The following is a 17,782-nucleotide window of genomic DNA, read 5'->3' as shown; positions in this document are numbered from 1 at the left end:
TAGACATTCAAAAAATAGAGAAAAAACCAAATTGATTTCTTCAAAATGCCATCAGGATTAGAACATCACCAGGCAACGCTGGGGATAAATGCCTGCGAGTTTACGATAAACCACACCTGTAGAAAAGAAACAGCCTCCAGTTTCTGGAGTGCTGTGTCCATTGTGGATTTTCCTTGACGTAGAGATGCCATCTGCTGCTCCAGTTTCTCCCTCTGCTTCCCAAGAAGAGAAAGTTTCTCCATTTTCCTCTTGTTGATTCCACTCTTCATCAGATCCACAGATTCATTCACAAATTGGCACACCAATCTCCGCTTCTCCTCCAAACTGTGCTCAGCATCTCTGCTGGAGTTCTGGGAGGAATCATTGTTTGAATTATTGAAAAATCAGGAAGAAACTTGGAGAAAATGTAGAAACTAACAAAAGGAACAATGGATTATGGCTGATAGGATCAGATCACTGGTACAAGGTGTGGGTTTTGAAGGTAAAATGAAGTGGGCCCTCTTATCTACAAAGATGATTGAGTCCAGGAACCAATCGGAGATTTCAACCTCTAATAAGTCTAAATTAACATTTAGTTATTTCAATTTTGAAGCGGTGAAGCCGTTTCCACATTTGGTTTTGTCCGTCAATCAAAAAATGAAGAAGACGAACCTTTCTAAACCACCGTGTTCAATGGTAATGTTTTCGAAAGGGTAATTATAAGGGTAATTCTAAAGGGTTTTAAACGATTATTCAAAAGGGTAATTCTCATGGGTTTTAAACGGTAATTCTAAAGGGCAAATATCTTGGGTTTTAAACGGTAATTCTGAAGGGTAATTCTGATGGATTTTAAACGGTAATTCCAAAGTGTAATTCACATGGGTTTTAAACGGTAATTCTAAAGGGTGTTTAACAGTAATTCTAATGGGTAATTGTCATGGGTTTTAAACGGTAATTATAAAGGGTGTTTAACGGTAATTCTAAAGTGTAATTATCATGGCTTTTAACCAGTACTTCTAAAGTGTAATTCTCATGGGTTTTAAACGTTAATTCTAAAGGGCAATTCTCATGGGTTTTAACCGGTACTCCCAAAGGGTAATTCTAAACGGTTTTTAACGGTAATTCTAAAGGGTAATTCTCATGGGTTTTAAATGGTAATTCTAAAGGGATTTAAACGGCAATTATAAAGGGTTTAAAATGGTTATAAAAGGGTAATTCCAAACGGTTCTACTAAAGGGTTTCCTTGGAGAAACGCCATCCTCTTGGAGTTATCTGGAGGTGACATCCATCACACTTCGGGAGTCATTGGCAGTCACTTGGTGTGAGGATCGGTAACCAGTGACTTCCATCACAATATGTAATTATTTGGTGTAGTTTTTATTTTAATCTCATGTTTATCACGAACAATTTATCATTATTACAGGATGCATTTTTTTTTCTACATCGGAGTGATCGAATTGACAAAGATTCCCACAAATCTAAATCAAATCTAAACTAATAATAATTATATAACCCCGAGCTTAGGTGTTGTCTCCTGATCATCTCCTTGGGGTGTTGGGTTGAGGGGGTAAGGATGGACATGGATTGGGAGAATGGGGGAATTATTTTCTCGCACCTGACCTCTCATGAGTACTCTGAGAACGTTTGAAAAACATGTGCCAGTGACACATTGGCCAAGTTGTTAGCTCACACATACACATACAAACATGCAGTCATACATGCAATTGTTGGATTAATTGTTGTTGCTTCATTCTGTTTGCATCGTTATTTCTCTTTTGAATCTTTTGTTATCGTACATCCCATCACAAAACAACCATGACTTGTTGGAAGAGAAACAATGGCTGAACACTTCCCTCGAGTGCATTCCGTTTTTAAATGGGGAACGGGGTGGGGGACATGACCCTTTCCAAGAACACCCATTCCTTGGTGATTCCCACCTCTGTTTGCTCTTCCTCTTCCTGAACCTGCTGTAGTTGGGATGCAACGCTCTGCATTGACTGTGACAAACGAGGATACTTTGCAGCCAAAACACCCTGCACAGAATAAAGAAACAACAGAAGTGAAGAATCGTGAACCTGCGGTGGATTAAAAAGGAACATCCTGCACAAAATAGATAAATGCTGCACATTATATACATTTGTGAGAATATCACAGTGAAGACGATGGCCGTTTGTTCAAACTTCATAACAATCTCTTTTGTTTAAATCTACAGCTGGACAAGAAAAAGTCGCAGAACGACATTAACGACAAAAACTGTTTCTCAACTGTATTCAAGGTCGATGTTTGGTGAAGCACTGAAGCTTTCATGATCACATCACTCTACATTAAATTAATTATTTAATTATGTGGCAGGTAGCTGAACTGAGATAAAATGACGTCACTGCCTTTTTTAATGTTTAAGCTGGAAGATTGAAAGTTGCTCTCGGCCATGAATATTCTTCCTTATTCCAAAACAAACTGAGTTTCTTGAGGTGGATTCTGAACCCTCATTATGTTCATGTAAAATCAACAATTTAACCTTTTTATCAGTTGGTCAAATGAAAAGCTTATTCATTCATCTTTACGGCTTGTACAGGTAAATGATCAACAACAGCACATGATAAACAATTCTGATGAGACACTCATTCTCAGAAATATCACATTTGTGAGAAATATTCCACTAACATTATGTAACAAGATGATCAGAAATCGATAATTGATAATCGGAAAGTTAAAAAAAATTCAGGTGTAACCTCAAGCCCATTCATTAAAAAAACATTTTGGGTATAACACAAACAATAACCATTTTCATTGATTTACTCACCTTGAGTTCAGCATGAGCAATCTCCACAGAAACAACTTTGTGGTTCTGATGTTGTCCAACTGTGCACGTGACGCACATCAAGCTCTCATCATCCTTACAATAGAGTTGGATTGGCTTTCCATGTTTTGTGCATCTTAGTTCCTCAATCTTCACTCCAGGATCCACCAGTTTGTGCCCTTTCTGTTGATGAGGCTTCAGGTGTTTCTCACAGCAGAGGATCTCACAAGGTAGACACCTCTTCGCTGCCTCTCTCTTACAAACCTCACAATGACTATCGGTGCCCCCAGGGCCTCCCTTCTTCACATTCACAATATTTTCCATTAAGTAGGCAATGGTCACATTCTTCTTGAGTTTTGGTTTATGTGCAAAAACCTCACGGCAAATTGGACAAACACAGGCTGTGTCTTCTTCCTTGCTCTCCCAGTATGTCTCTATACACACACGACAAAACGAGTGGCCGCATGGCAAACCAACAGGCTCCTCATAGACCGCAAGGCACACTGAGCAGGTGAGTGCATCCAAATTATCACCCATATCAGAGGAAGAAGAAGCCATCTCCTTGGCGTAAGAGAAGAGTGTGAAGCAGAGTTGAATTAAAACCTGCAAATGGAGATTGTAAAGATGAAAAAGTTAAGCTTTTTAAACTTTAATTATATTTAAATAAATAACTAGAAGCATGGCTTCATTAGAACACATACCTTCGCATACCTCGTTAGAACGCATACCTCCACCAGGCTGAACAGTTTATAAGTTTTGTATCCCACTGATAGGCTCGATCTGTCTCCGGACCTCAAACAAAATCTAATCGGCTTGTTGTTGTCACCTACCAAACTCATCCACCAAGTTTTGTCATATCTCGTCAACAACATTTTGAGATATCATGATATATATAGTTTTTGGACCCCTCTCTCAAAGGTGAAGAGTCCCTAAAAAAAAGGTAACCATATTCTCGAAGCCGGATCCGGATCCGATTTCAGATCTTCACCAAAATCTAATCACTATTCCATTGTCACAGACCCAACTCATCCACCATGTTTCGTCTGAAACTTTTTGAAATATCGTGCGATATATAGTTTCTGGCCCTCTATCTAAATGGTGAAGAATTACTTTGAAGAATTTTTATGTCCGGATCCAGATCTTCACCAAAATCGAATCAACTTGTCCTGGACAGACAAACAACCAGTCCACCAAATGTCGTTTGGATCCGTCCATAACGGTTTGAGATATCCTGCTCACAGACAGACCGACAGACGGGTGAAAACATATCGATACTCTGTCTACATTCAGTGGTGGAGGTAACAATTATGTGAGGAATAATTATCATTCAGATTCAGGGTATTAAAGTGTGTGTGTGTTTGTCGATGTAAGTTAAACAGTTAAAAGGAAGGAGTATGTGATTGAAAATGTGTGAGGATCACTGATATGGATAGAATGTGTTGGTTTCCATGTTGGATTTTCAACATGAAACACTTACTTTTGATGGGAAGAGAGAATCACAAAAGAGGGATTGTGGGTAACACTTGAAATGCTGGCAGCAAATAAATTTCGATGAAGATTATTATCAAATGGAGTAATGAAGATCAGGGTTCAGTGAGAAATGCAGTTTTTTTGTATACATAGTCGAGGCTCGTTGAAGATCGGGAGCTCGGACTAGTACAATGAACGGATCAGAAAGTGACAGGACAAAAGAAACAGCAGTGAGAGGGGGGAAACACCAACAGCAGAACCAAAGTAGTTGAAGGCCAAAGGATCTAGAGGGTCTAATGGGGTCTTGAGTGTCTTAAGGGTCTTGGGGGGTTAATTTGTCCAAATAGACTTCAGGAACAAAAGTTAAAGCTCTCAGAGGTTTAGGGTTTGAAGGGTCTGAAGGGTCTAAAGGGCTGAAGGGGTCTAAGGGTTTAAAGGGTCGAAAGTAAAAGGTCTGTAATGGTCTGAATGGTGTACGGGATTTAAAAGGGGAAAATGTCTTAAAGGTATGTTCCAATAGTAGGAAATTAACGCTGCACCACACGTCAACACTTGAGTAACAACATGGCAGCTATTGTTAAATTCCCCGAACTCGAGTATTCTATGGCTCTGGGTTAGCGAATTGTTTTTCTATATAAGATGGAGGTTCATGGAAGAGTAAAACCAGATGTTGGCAAAACGGATAAGATGGCTGGCTTAAGATTGCAAGGTCCTGAGTTTCAAGCCCCTATCATGCAATTGGGGTCAATCTTGGATCTGTATTACATGATTGAGTGAAAGATGTTTTGGGGGCCAAGCGGGTTCAATCTTGGATCTGTATTTCATAATTGAGTGAAAGATGTTTTTGGGGCCAAGTATGGTCAATCTTGGATCTGTATTTCATAATTGAGTGAAAGATGTTTTGGGGCCAAGTGGGGTTAATCTTGGATCAGTATTTCATAATTGAGTGAAATATGTTTTTGGAGCCAAGTGGGGTCAATCTTGAATCTGTATTACATGATTGAGTGAAATATGTTTTTGGAGCCAAGTGGGGTCAATCTTGGATCTGTATTACATAATTGAGTGAAAGATGTTTTTGGGGCCAAGTGGGGTCAATCTTGGATCTGTATTTCATAATTGAGTGAAATATGTTTTTGGGGCTAAGTGGGGTCAATCTTGGATCTGTATTTCATAATTGAGTGAAATATGTTTTTGGGGCCAAGTGGGGTCAATCTTGGATCTGTATTACATAATTGAGTGAAAGATGTTTTTGGGACCAAGTGGGGTCAATCTTGGATCTGTATTACATAATTGAGTGAAATATGTTTTTGGGGCCAAGTGGGGTCAATCTTGGATCTGTATTACATGATTGAGTGAAATATGTTTTTGGGGCTAAGTGGGGTCAATCTTGCATCTGTATTTCATAATTGAGTGAAATATGTTTTTGGGGCCAAGTGGGGTCAATCTTGGATCTGTATTACATGATTGAGTGAAATATGTTTTTGGGGCTAAGTGGGGTCAATCTTGGATCAGTATTACATAATTGAGTGAAAGATGTTTTTGGGGCCAAGTGGGGTCAATCTTGGATCTGTATTACATAATTGAGTGAAATATGTTTTTGGGGCCAAGTGGGGTCAATCTTGGATCTGTATTACATGATTGAGTGAAATATGTTTTTGGGGCTAAGTGGGGTCAATCTTGGATCTGTATTTCATAATTGAGTGAAATATGTTTTTGGGGCCAAGTGGGGTCAATCTTGGATCTGTATTACATAATTGAGTGAACGATGTTTTTGGAGCCAAGTAGGGTCAATCTTGGATCTGTATTTCATAATTGAGTGAAAGATGTTTTTGGGGCCAAGTGGGGTCAATCTTGGATATGCATTTCATAATTGAGTGAAATATGTTTTTGAGGCTAAGTGGGGTCAATCTTGGATCTGTTTTACATAATTGAGTGAAATATGTTTTTGGGGCTGAGTGGGGTCAATCTTGGATCAGTATTACATAATTGAGTGAAATATGTTTTTGGGGCAAATGGGGTCAATCTTGGATCAGTATTACATAATTGAGTGAAAGATGTTTTTGGGGCCAAGTGGGGTCAATCTTGGATCAGTATTACATAATTGAGTGAAATATGTTTTTGGGGCAAATGGGGTCAATCTTGGATCAGTATTACATAATTGAGTGAAAGATGTTTTCGGGGCCAAGTGGGGTCAATCTTGGATCAGTATTTCATAATTGAGTGAAATATGTTTTTGGGGCCAAGTGGGGTAAATCTTGGATCAGGATTTCATAATTGTGTGAAATATGTTTTTGGGGCCAAGTGGGGTCAATCTTGAATCAGTATTACATATCTGTGCAAATTACGCTGTAAAAAAAACTCTGTTTTGAAAAAACATTTTCCTGAACATTTTCTTTCATAGAAAAAATATTTCCATGACCTGTGAATTAGAAAGGAATGAATTTGCATTCAGCATGAATCAGAATGAAATATGTGATTGAAATATACAAGAACAAGGAAAACCAGACAAACCAGGTGTTTCACTTTACTCTCTTACGCGCACATCGTTGGTTCAAAGGGAGGACAACATGAACAGGTTGATGAAAATAAGAAACTTATGGTATTTGTTACACTTGAGGTACTTCCTTGTAGTTTGTTTCTTTAACAATAAAAATACTCTCCAGGTAGCACACTAACTAATGTTGGCCCAATGGTGGGAAAAGTTGGAATGGCTATAATGGGATATTCGACATTGTACGTCGAACGTAGTCAATACATTTACCCCCCCTCCCCACCCCAACCCCTTAACCATAATTAACGAGCCAACACCAAGAAACTCGACACGGATGTTCATCATTTTCTGTACAGTTGCTGAACATGTCACGTTATTCCCAGTACTGGATGATTCTCTTAAAGCCTTGAATAGAAGTCACGGGTGTGGCTCTAAAACTTGTTGTAAAAATAAAAACTTTTTGACTCGCCCTCATATGTATGTGCAGGTCACGAAGTTGGGAAAACAGGTATAAAACAGGTAAGAGTAAAACTTATTGCAAAATAAGGAACAAATCAAACGCAGGTACACAAACACATCGGGACCAAAAACAAGTGGGAACCATGTATAACAACCACATGAATTTCATATTTACCTTTGTGATTCCAAAGAGGTTTATCAATCCTTGTAATAAAACCATATAATAATCTGTTATTCCATAACACAGCAACTGAATGATATTTACATTACCTCTCCTGATGAAGCTGTTTTCAAACTGAACGATTATTAGATCCTTCAAGGAAGCATAATACAGGTGTGTCACTTTCATGACATCACACAGGAATGTAATGACGTCATCGACTTGCTGTGCCAATTCGACCTTGTTGTTACTGTTTTCACATCTCATGACAATCTCACCATCTTTTGGTTCCACCTTATTTCTGGAAAGTCCGCAACACTTTTATAACTTCTTCACTTCACATTGCAACAATAATGTATAAATTATTATCATTACAAAAATATCACGTGAACATTCTTTATCTATCTATAATGCCAGTAATCTCTGTGTGTCTGTCTGTGTGTCTGTGACCGCTGTTTCTCGACAACCACGGGTCCGATATACTTGAAACTTGCCAGGTATATTGCTGGGGACCCGAGGATGTGCCTTTTCAAGGTTTGAAATTAATCGGACAAGTACCTACCGAGCTATGTCCAAAAAACGCTTCAACCAATCAGAGAGCAGCGAGCTATCACGTGTGCCGAACCGTTAATGCAATGCAAGCGTTAATGCGTTAATGCAAGGCTTTTCTTTTTTCCCCTCTTCTCTTTCTACTTTTCCTTGCGATTAAATTGCAAACAGCCAAAATACGTTGGCGCTAATTGAATAATTGGCCATTAACACTAAAATAATCGTAACTGCGATATGCCAACTTCCGGACAGTGCAGCCTTCCATGTTGTTGTTGTTTGCAGCAGCTGTTTGCAGCAAGGCAAGGCTTTTCTTTTTTTCCCTCTTCTCTTTCTACTTTGCCTTGCGATTAAATTGCAAACAGCCAAAATACGTTGGCGCTAATTGAATAATTGGGCATTATGTTTTACAACTAATAAAAACGAATTTGCGATTCATTCGCTTTCCTGCGCGTTTGTGTACGCGATGGCGATTTCTTTACCAAACTCCGGAAGCCGTTCGCTTTGGACCGAACCATTGCATGTAAATAGAGGGGGGGGATTGTCACCACTCGCAAGCCGTTCGCTTTGGACCAAACCATTTCATGTAAATAGGGGGGGGGATATAATTTTAGATATATATATAGTACGGGCATGCCCTAGTCTTTTATAAATCTAACTTTCAGCTCGATCTGAAAAGTCATTCAGACCATAGGACTTCAACTTTGCTATTGTTAAAACTAGGGTGACTCAGCGTGTTCCGCACGCCTCACCACACGTCGTTTCAGAGGGATAGGCATCTTTGACCATTTCGGTGTCTTTTGGGTCTTTTTTTTTTTTTTTTTTTTTTTGTATACTGAATCGAGGCTCGTGGAAGAGCTAACAATTATTTCACAAACAAATCAACCAGACAAACCAAATATGCAAAAAGAGGGAGCGGAAGACAAGATGGGGAGAGAAGGGGAAGCACACAACCACAACATTTGAGAGCATGGAGAAGTGTGGGAGGGAGAGGGCTTGGGGGGAGGAGGTGTGGGAAGGGGGAGGGGGGGGGGAGAGGTATAAAACACAAGGGGACCGAAATTAGCGGGGGTAGAAAAGATCAAGGTTTTGGATGGGGGAGGATAAGAGATGGTGGTGAACAGCTGTTTTAAAGACCTGGAGGGAGGAGTGGCATTGAAGAGAGCATGGGAGTTTGTTGCAGAGGTGGCAAAAGAGGCATGAAAGAGTGAAGGTGAGCAGAGTTTTGATTGTTGAAGTTTCAACAGAAGAAGGTTGCTGGCAGACATTGTGCATCCTGCGGGAATATTTGGGAGACAGAGAGAGCTGGGGGGGGGCAAGGCCAGAGAGGAGTCGGTAGAAGACGGAAAGACCACCAACCTGCCTGCGGTGAGTGAGTGAAAGGCCCTTGGAGTTAGCTTCATCGCGGGAGATTCCAATGATTCTGAACGCTTTGGTTTCAACAGCGTGAAGACGAGCTAGGTGTGAGGCAGGAGCATCAGACCAGAGGGGAGAGCAGTATTCCATAGAGCTGCGGATGAAAGCCTTGTATGTGGTGAGGAGCTCAGGTGTGCCAAGAAAGGACTTCGCACGACGGAGGATGCCCAGTCGGCGACTGGCTTTGGAGGCCAGATTTGAAATGTGGTTTTCCCAGGAAAGATCATGGCAAATAGTGAGACCCAAAAGCTTGAGTGACAGAACTTCTTGGAGAGGATTATTCAGAAAGTGGATGGGAGGGTTGTCCAGTCGGTCTTTTCGGAGAGACATCGTAAGAGTGTGAGATTTATCAGGATTGAAAGACATGTTCCATTTGTTTGCCCAGTCTGTGATTTTGTCCAGGTCTGCAGAGAGTAAGGAGGCTGCAGACTGCCGATCTGAGGGATGAGGAATGGAGCGACAGAGAGTAGAGTCGTCAGCAAAGAGATAGAGAGGATTTTCAAGAGAGTCAGAGAGATCATTGATGAAGACCAGGAAAAGCACAGGGCCCAGAACACTACCTTGGGGAACTCCAGCCTGAACAGGAAGAGGAGATGAGAGAAACCCATTCAGGGCCACACGTTGACTACGACCAGAGAGGAAGTCCGCCAGCCATGCATGGAGATTTCCATGGACACCAAAGGAGGAGCGTTTGGTGAGCAGAGCAGGGTGCCAGACCGTATCGAAGGCACGTGAAATGTCAAGGGAGACAGCTCTAATTTCCTGTTTGGCATTGAGGACCTCCATCCATTGTTGAGAAAGCAGAAGCAGCCTGTCCAGAGTCGATTGACCAGGTCTGAAACCAAATTGATGATCAGACATCAAGCCATTGGAGAAGAGGAAAGATTTCATATCTGAAGCAATGATGGATTCCATGACTTTGCTGATAATTGGGAGAAGGCTGATTGGTCTGTAGTTGCTAGGATCTGTTTTTGCAACTTTTTTGTGCAAAGCGGTGATGTTGGCTGATTTCCAAGCAGATGGCAGATGACCTTGAGCAAAAGAGAGGGTGAAGAGAACAGGAAGAGGGAGTGAAAGAGCAGAAGACCATGATTTTAGGACCCGTGGGCTGATGCCGTCAGGACCAGTTGCAGAATCAGAGTCGAGGGTTGACAGAAACTTTTCCACCTTGTCAGGAGGAAAGGACACAGAGTCCAGTAGCAGCTGGGTACGACTGGGTACAGTGGGTACAGAGAGGGATGGGTTTGGGACACGAGATTTAGAGGCAAACACAGAGTTGAGGCATTCAGCTTTTTCACATGCGGCGTCAGCCGTTAAGCCGTTTTAGGTGAGGGAGGGGATGGGGGGGGGGGGGACAAACACCAGAAACAGATTTGACCAGGCGCCACCAGGATTTGGAAGAGGGAGACAGATAAGAGAGTTCAGTCTTGAGAACGGTGAGATATTATTTCCTGGCTCTCCTGAGGGTGGACACACACTTGTTTCGGGCTTTGTGAAAGGAAATGAGATTTCCTTCCGTTGGATTAGCTTTCCAGGAGACGAAAGCAAGTTGTTTCAGGGCAACAGCCTCACCACAAGATTCCGTGTACCATGGACGGGAGGAAGGGTATGACAACTGAAGACGAGATGGGATAAATCTGTGCATGAGAGAGAGCAATTTACTTTGAAAGAATTCCCAGGATGAGTTGATGTCAGAGGCAGTAGAGATGTGAGACCAGTCCAGATGATTGATGGCTGCTTGAAGACCGTGCCAGTTGGCCTGAGTGAAATGCCAGACTCGTCGACGCTGAGGACGCTCTCTGAGAATGGTCAGAGAGATGTCCACTTTGACAAGCACATGATCAGATGAGCCGATTGGAGCAGAAGAAGAGCAGCAGACATTTTCAGGGAAGTTAGTCATAACCAAGTCCAGAAGAGAAGATGCTCCGTTGACTGAGATCCGGATCGGGAAATTGACAGATTGTGTCAGTCCCAGTGAGTCGCAGAAGTCCTTTGCTGAGGAGCCATGGCTGGTGAGAGAGGAACCCACACCCAGCCAACTGGCATGGTGACAATTGAAATCACCACATATGAGGAAGGGAGTGTTGGGATGAGTAGATATAAGTTGGTCCATGTTTTCAGAAATATGGACCAGAAATATTATCAGTCTTTTGTGTCTTCATGGTGTTTTGGGTCTTCAGGGCCATTTGGGTCTTCAGGGTATTTTGGATCCTCTGGGCCTTTAAGGGTATTTGGGACTTTTGGGTGTTCTGGGTCTAGTGGGTCTACGGGGTCTTTTAGGTATTTTGGGTATTTTGGGAAAATCGGGGTGTTTTGGGTCTTCGTCGTATTTTTGGGGCTTCGGGGTGTTTTTGGGTCTTAAGGGTATTTTGCTTCCTCTGGGTCTTTAAGGGTCTTTGGGTATTTTTGCGTCTTCGGGGTCTTTTTGGTCTTCGAGGTATATTCGGTCTTTGGGGTATTTTGGGTCTTCTAGGTCTTCAACGCCATTTGTGTCTTCAGGGACTTTTAGATCCCCTGGGCCTATCGGGGTATTTTGGGTATCTGGGGGTGTTTTGGGTCTTCAGGGTGTTTTGGGTCTTCAGGGTGTTTTGGGTCTTCAGGGTGTTTTGGGTCTTCAGGGTGTTTTGTGTCTTCGGGGTGTTTTGGGTCTTCAGGGTGTTTTGGGTCTTCAGGGTGTTTTGGGTCTTCAGGGTGTTTTGGGTTTTTGGGTATTCTGGGTCTTTTTGAGCCTCGGGGCCTTGAAGACAATCTCACCTTGAAGACAATGACGTGGTGACCCAATTTGGGTCTTTGGGGTGTTTTGGGGTCTTCAGGGTATTTTGGGTCTTCAGGGGTCTTGGTGGTCTGAAGGGTCTTGGTGGATTTAAAGGGTCGTCAAAGTGTCAGCATTCTTAACGTAATTAAGAGGGTGTTAACTTTATTTGAAGAAGAAGAAGACGTTAACCTGGCATATAAACATTTCGACATACATAACGACATAACCATATAAGTAGATGATAAATGTTGTTTCTGGGACACTTCCATTTAACATGGGAAATCCCTATCTAATGTCATTTACCCCCCTATCTTTTTTCAAAAACCATAAACACCTCTATTTCTCCCCCTTTGTTCCTTCTCCCCGTATGAACCTATAATCCTTCTCAGCTTATGAACCTGTGATTTTTCTTCCTTTATGAACCTATGTTCCTTCTCCCCCTATGAACCTATCCCTTTCTCACCTTATGACCCTATAATCCTTCACACTTACATGTAAATTTTCCTCTCACCATCACTTTTATTCATTTCCCCTTAACACCTCTATTCCTTCCCCCCTTGGTCTTATGGTACTCTTACTATCAATGATCCCGAGTAGATCACTCAAACAACGACCCTACAAATATTTGTTTATGCGTGGGAAATAATTTAATTTTTCCATTAACTTTTTTTACTTTTTTAACACTAACATTAGCTTTAAGAAAGAAGATGTTTAAGTTTAATTCTTTTTCAAGATATTACCATACAAAAAAAACCGATTTTTCTTTCAATCTCCTCACTTTTGAGAAACTAGGGCATGCCCGTACTATATATATATCTAAAATTATATCCCCCCCCTCTATTTACATGAAATGGTTTGGTCCATTCGCAAAGCCAAAGCGAACGGCTTGCGAGTACGGTGACTATCCCCCCCCTCTATTTACATGAATTGGTTTGGTCCATTCGCAAAGCCAAAGCGAACGGCGAACGGCTAAATCGCCATAGCCGTACCCGTACGCTCTCACATCACGCATCTCACATCACGCATCATGTTTTTAATTGAATTACTATCCGTAATGGCGCACGCTCTCACAGGAGCTCCGGAAGGTCGCATATCGCAGTTATGATGAATCGCAAATTAGTTTTAATTAGTTTTAAAACATAGTTTAACGCCAACATAGCGCCAACAGTTTGCCAACGTGAAATAAATGAATACGCTCTCAAATGTGCCGTCCGAGGCAGAGTCTGTTCGCCACGTTCGGCACACGTGATAGCTCGCTGCTCTCTGATTGGTTGAATCGTTTTTTGGACATAGCTCGGTAACTACTTGTCCGATTAATTTCAAACCTTGAAAAGGCACATCCTCGGGTCCCCAGCAATATACCTGGCAAGTTGCAAGTATATCGGACCCGTGGTTGTCGAGAAACAGCGGTCACAGACAAACACACACACACACAGACACACACACACACACACACACACACACACACACACACACACACACACACACACACACACACACACACACACACACACACACACACACACACACACACACACACACACACACACACACACAGAGATTAGTGGAATTATAGATAGATGACACTTGGATAAATTCCAGGAACGAATTCCATTGTCTTATTTCCTGTTTCCTCGAAATGTTAAAGCTGAGTTCTGTTCCCGAAAATACAGAAACATACCTTCACCCTTATAGTATGGTGAAAGGAACATCCCATCCCCTGTAATTACTTTATATTTTCCCAACTCGTGTTTTCTCACAATAACCATTATTTATTTATTGAAAAACTTCACGAAGGTGAATTCTGATGGATATAATTTCTTCATTAAAGGAGATCATACGATTATCTTGATCGGTTATCCTAAAATTTACTCTGTATATGGTTTTTCCTGACACAGGTAAATAGACAAGATTTTTTGGTTCCATATTAAATTTAAAACCAATCGGGGTTGAGTATGCACTGAATGAAAATATTGTATTTGTTCTTATTCCATCGTTATAAGCACCATCAATCAAATCACAATGAATTAATACTGAATTTATACCGGAGGATATTTGAATGACATTATCACTGTAAAACGTTCCGTTAGTTTCAATCTTTTTTGAAGAGAAACCCAATAGCTCTCGAAACGATTTTTCAATCGTGAAATCAACTTCATAATTATTTTTAAGTTTAATAGTTGATTTTGAAGTGTGTTTTTGAATATCTATTACAATATTTTTTGGTTCATCACTTTTTTCTTTCATAAGGCGAGAGACTTCAGAAGATATTTGAGAAATCTCGTAAGCTCCGGGTGAAACTGTTATAGTTTTGTACCCACTTCCTGGATTATAACTAAACTTGTTGTTTTTCTCTGTGATATTAAAAAGTGTATTGTAAGTCTCCATTGACAACAAAGAAGCCTCATATGAGACAAGGGGGTCAAGTTGTAGTGGATAAGGGAATGAAGCTGTGTAATCACTCGTTGTGAAATTAAAACTAAGAATTGTGCTTCTCATCTTATTTAATATCTAATAAAATATCTTTGTATTGACATTTATTAATTATTTTCATGTTCATCAACTGATCTAAAATGGCTGAGGCTTCATTAAAACAATTGTTGTTTCCAGCCTTCTTACTACCTAACAACAATAATGGTCTATTAACTAATTGTGATGGGTCATTTGGAAGAAAGCCAACACCCGAACCAAGCTTACTTAAAGCATCAATAATATGTTTCTCCTTCTCATTCTTCTTACTTTTACCAGCAACAGAAACTCCATAATCAAGTGAGTTTAGTAAATCAATATACTCTCTATCTTCCTCTCTTTCCATATCAAGTGGTTCCTCAAAATATTTTGAACTGCTGAATCCAGAGTTTGTTAAAAGAAACATTAATCTTGGAGTTAATTCAACATTTGGTTGAGCAGAACTTAAGAACACCAATTTATCATTAAATATCAATAACTTTTCTTTCACAAGATAGAACTGTGCTGGTTCTTCTGTTGGAATGAGACCTGCTCTGGTTTTTGAATCCGCCAAATATTCATCGTTTTGAAGAGCTTCCTCAACATAATTAGGGGGTTGATTTACCTCCTCAAGTTTCCGAAATAATCCTTCATCATCATATTCTAATTCTCCAAGTTCTTTCTCTGTCATTTGAATAAAATCTTTGAGCATTTGAAGTTTTTTTGGAGTAAATTCTAACGTGGAAACTGAAGGTGAAATCGTTTGTTGAGTTTTTAAAAGTGGTTCAAAAAATTTCTCTTGTTTTCTTTCAAAGGCTTCTTCACCAGTTAGTTTCTGTCTCCATTTCTTCTTTATCTCTTCCTGTTGCTTTACAACTTTTGAAACCAACTCTTGATGTTTTTAAACTTTCTTGCTCTTTCTTCGATATTCATTTTCTGTATTTATTTATTGAAAAATATCATTTAATGAATTGTAAAGGTCAATGGGAAATTTTCCTTTTCTTCATCATTATAGTAAATGTGTTGAAATAAATCTTTTTCTTTAAATATTTCATCAAATTCTTTATTGGTATTAATACGAGTTGTTATTTCTTCTTCACTAATACTTGTATCTCTGCTTTTCATACGTTTGCGTTGAGTCTCCTCATCGATATGAAAACCGAATGATAAAATCTTAACTCCATCACCACACAAATGTTTAATAATTTGTCTCATTCCTTCAGGTCAAAAATCCTAAGACCATTAGATTTTACTTTATTTAACTCACTCTTACAATGTGTAGAACCAAGAGAGACCTCCTCAAATATTTGACCTTCGTTCCTCAGTCGCATGTTTCTCCATTGAAATGTAGTAATAATCTTTCCCTTCTACTTCTCCTGGTCGCATTGCTCTGGTTGTAGTACTTACAAAACGAATCATAGGGTGTTTTTTTAAAAAACTTACAATCTTTTCATTTTTACTATTCAAGAGTTTAGATTTATGAAAGTTCTTTCCTGAAGCAGATTTACCCACAAGATTAATAATAATAGTTGTCATTTATGTGTGTAAAATATCAGTTAGTATCTCATCTTGTTTCACAACAATATATTTATATTTTCCAATCGTGTGTTTCATATAATTTTCAAATTCTTTTTTACTACATAACGTAGAGCAATTATCTCTCCAAAAATTATTTACATCTATTGAATTTAACTTAAATAAAATAAAAGTATTGGCATTGTTTCTTATTGAGCGCCGAGGGAGTTGAAAATATGACTGACTAAGATAAATACAATAACAAGAAGAATGTATCCCTCTTGTATAGTAGCTATCCATTACTGTTTGGTTTCTCTCATTAATACAATCATCAAAGATAACGAGGTTCTTTTTTGATTTATCTAAATCTTGAGGTGAAGGTATATCATCCGTATTATCACTGAGAATACAAGTTATGGGTTTTGGTTTCGATTTTGATTTCTGTGTATCACAAAATAATTGTGTTATATCTTCAATATTATAATCATTTAGTTTGTTTTGAAGTTTAAATAAACCGATAATGTCTTCCTTTTTAAGACCCGCATTAAAACCCTGTGAGAGTACTTCACACTCGGGTTGAAAACTGGACTTTGTAAAAATTATTAAATTATCATAATCTAAAAAATTAGGGCCAACGAGCATCTTTAAAAGTAAACAGGTTTTTCCACATCTGCTTGAACCAACTATTAGACATCTCAATGAATTTGGAATGTTTTTATGGTTATTAAATTTTATCTTATTTTCCGAAACGGGTAAAAAATCATTCATTTATATATTTGGAAAACAAGTCATCTAACTTTTTTTGAGCTATTTTAGAAACTCTATATTTGATACTGAGTTCGGGTTTAATTTCAAAATAATTCATTATTTTATTTATATATTATCTTGTATTAACAATTCCATTAAAATTATTTTGAATAATAAATATCATTAAACCCTTATACATCTATCTATAATTCCAGTAATCTGTGTGTGTGTGTGTGTCTGTGTGTCTGTGTGTCTGTGTGTTTGTTTATCTGTGACCGCTGTTTCTCGACAACCACGGGTCCGATATACTTGAAACTTGCCAGGTATATTGCTGGGGACCAGAGGATGTGCCTTTTCAAGGTTTCATATTAATCGGACAAGTAGTTAGCGAGCTATGGCGATTTAGCCGTTCGCCATTCGCTTTGGCTTTGCGAATGGACCAAACCATTTCATGTAAATAGAGGGGGGGGGGGGTTCTACCGTACTCGCAAGCCGTTCGCTTTGGCTTTGCGAATGGACCAAACCATTTCATGTAAATAGAGGGGGGGGGTTCTACCGTACTCGCAAGCCGTTCGCTTTGGCTTTGCGAATGGACCAAACCATTTCATGTAAATAGAGGGGGGGGGGGGGGATTGTCACCGTACTCGCAAGCCGTTCGCTTTGGCTTTGCGAATGGACCAAACCATTTCATGTAAATGGAGGGGGGGGGATATAATTTTAGATGTATATATAGTACGGGCATGCCCTAGTTTCCTCAATACAAATAGTCTCTTCCCTTGAAAGAAATGGTGTATTATCATCACAATACTTAACATTCATCTCTCTTATTAATCTTGTAAAGTAATTCATTTTTGGTTCTAATTTAAAGGAGTTATATATATTTTTATATTTTTTATTATTATTAATTAAAATTAAATCACAGAAAATACATTGTTTATATGAACCCTCATTATTAAGCCCTATTCTATCACAAGCCGGACAATTCTCTAATTTATC

The 17,782-nt window shown here is 39.6% G+C and overlaps 1 protein-coding gene across 3 annotated transcripts in view; it reads right to left on the bottom strand.

Moving 5' to 3' along the window:
- LOC137419047 (E3 ubiquitin/ISG15 ligase TRIM25-like) overlaps positions 1–7,606 on the bottom strand; it is a 51,698-nt gene extending 44,092 nt beyond the window's left edge. For 2 of the 3 annotated variants that reach the window (XR_013621964.1, XM_068105228.2), the window contains exons 1-4: positions 7,470–7,606; positions 2,783–3,382; positions 1,917–2,012; positions 117–350 (exon numbers count right to left, since the gene is read on the bottom strand). Coding sequence is in view for 2 of the 3 variants with exons in the window: in XM_068105228.2 (XP_067961329.2) it covers positions 117–350; positions 1,917–2,012; positions 2,783–3,337 (885 nt within the window). In the remaining variant the exon portion in view is untranslated. Of the gene's footprint in view, positions 1–116; positions 351–1,916; positions 2,013–2,782; positions 3,383–7,374 lie in introns of all 3 variants that reach the window. The other variant, XM_078770702.1, reaches the window with a different exon arrangement.
- Positions 7,607–17,782: the final 10,176 nt, after the last annotated feature.

This window comes from Myxine glutinosa, chromosome 1 (genome assembly GCF_964187855.1).
Source record: "Myxine glutinosa chromosome 1, kmMyxGlut1.1, whole genome shotgun sequence".
Classification (NCBI taxonomy): Eukaryota; Metazoa; Chordata; class Myxini; order Myxiniformes; family Myxinidae; genus Myxine; species Myxine glutinosa.
Note: the sequence above shows the minus strand (reverse complement) of the source record. Positions and strands in the feature narration are given on the sequence as shown.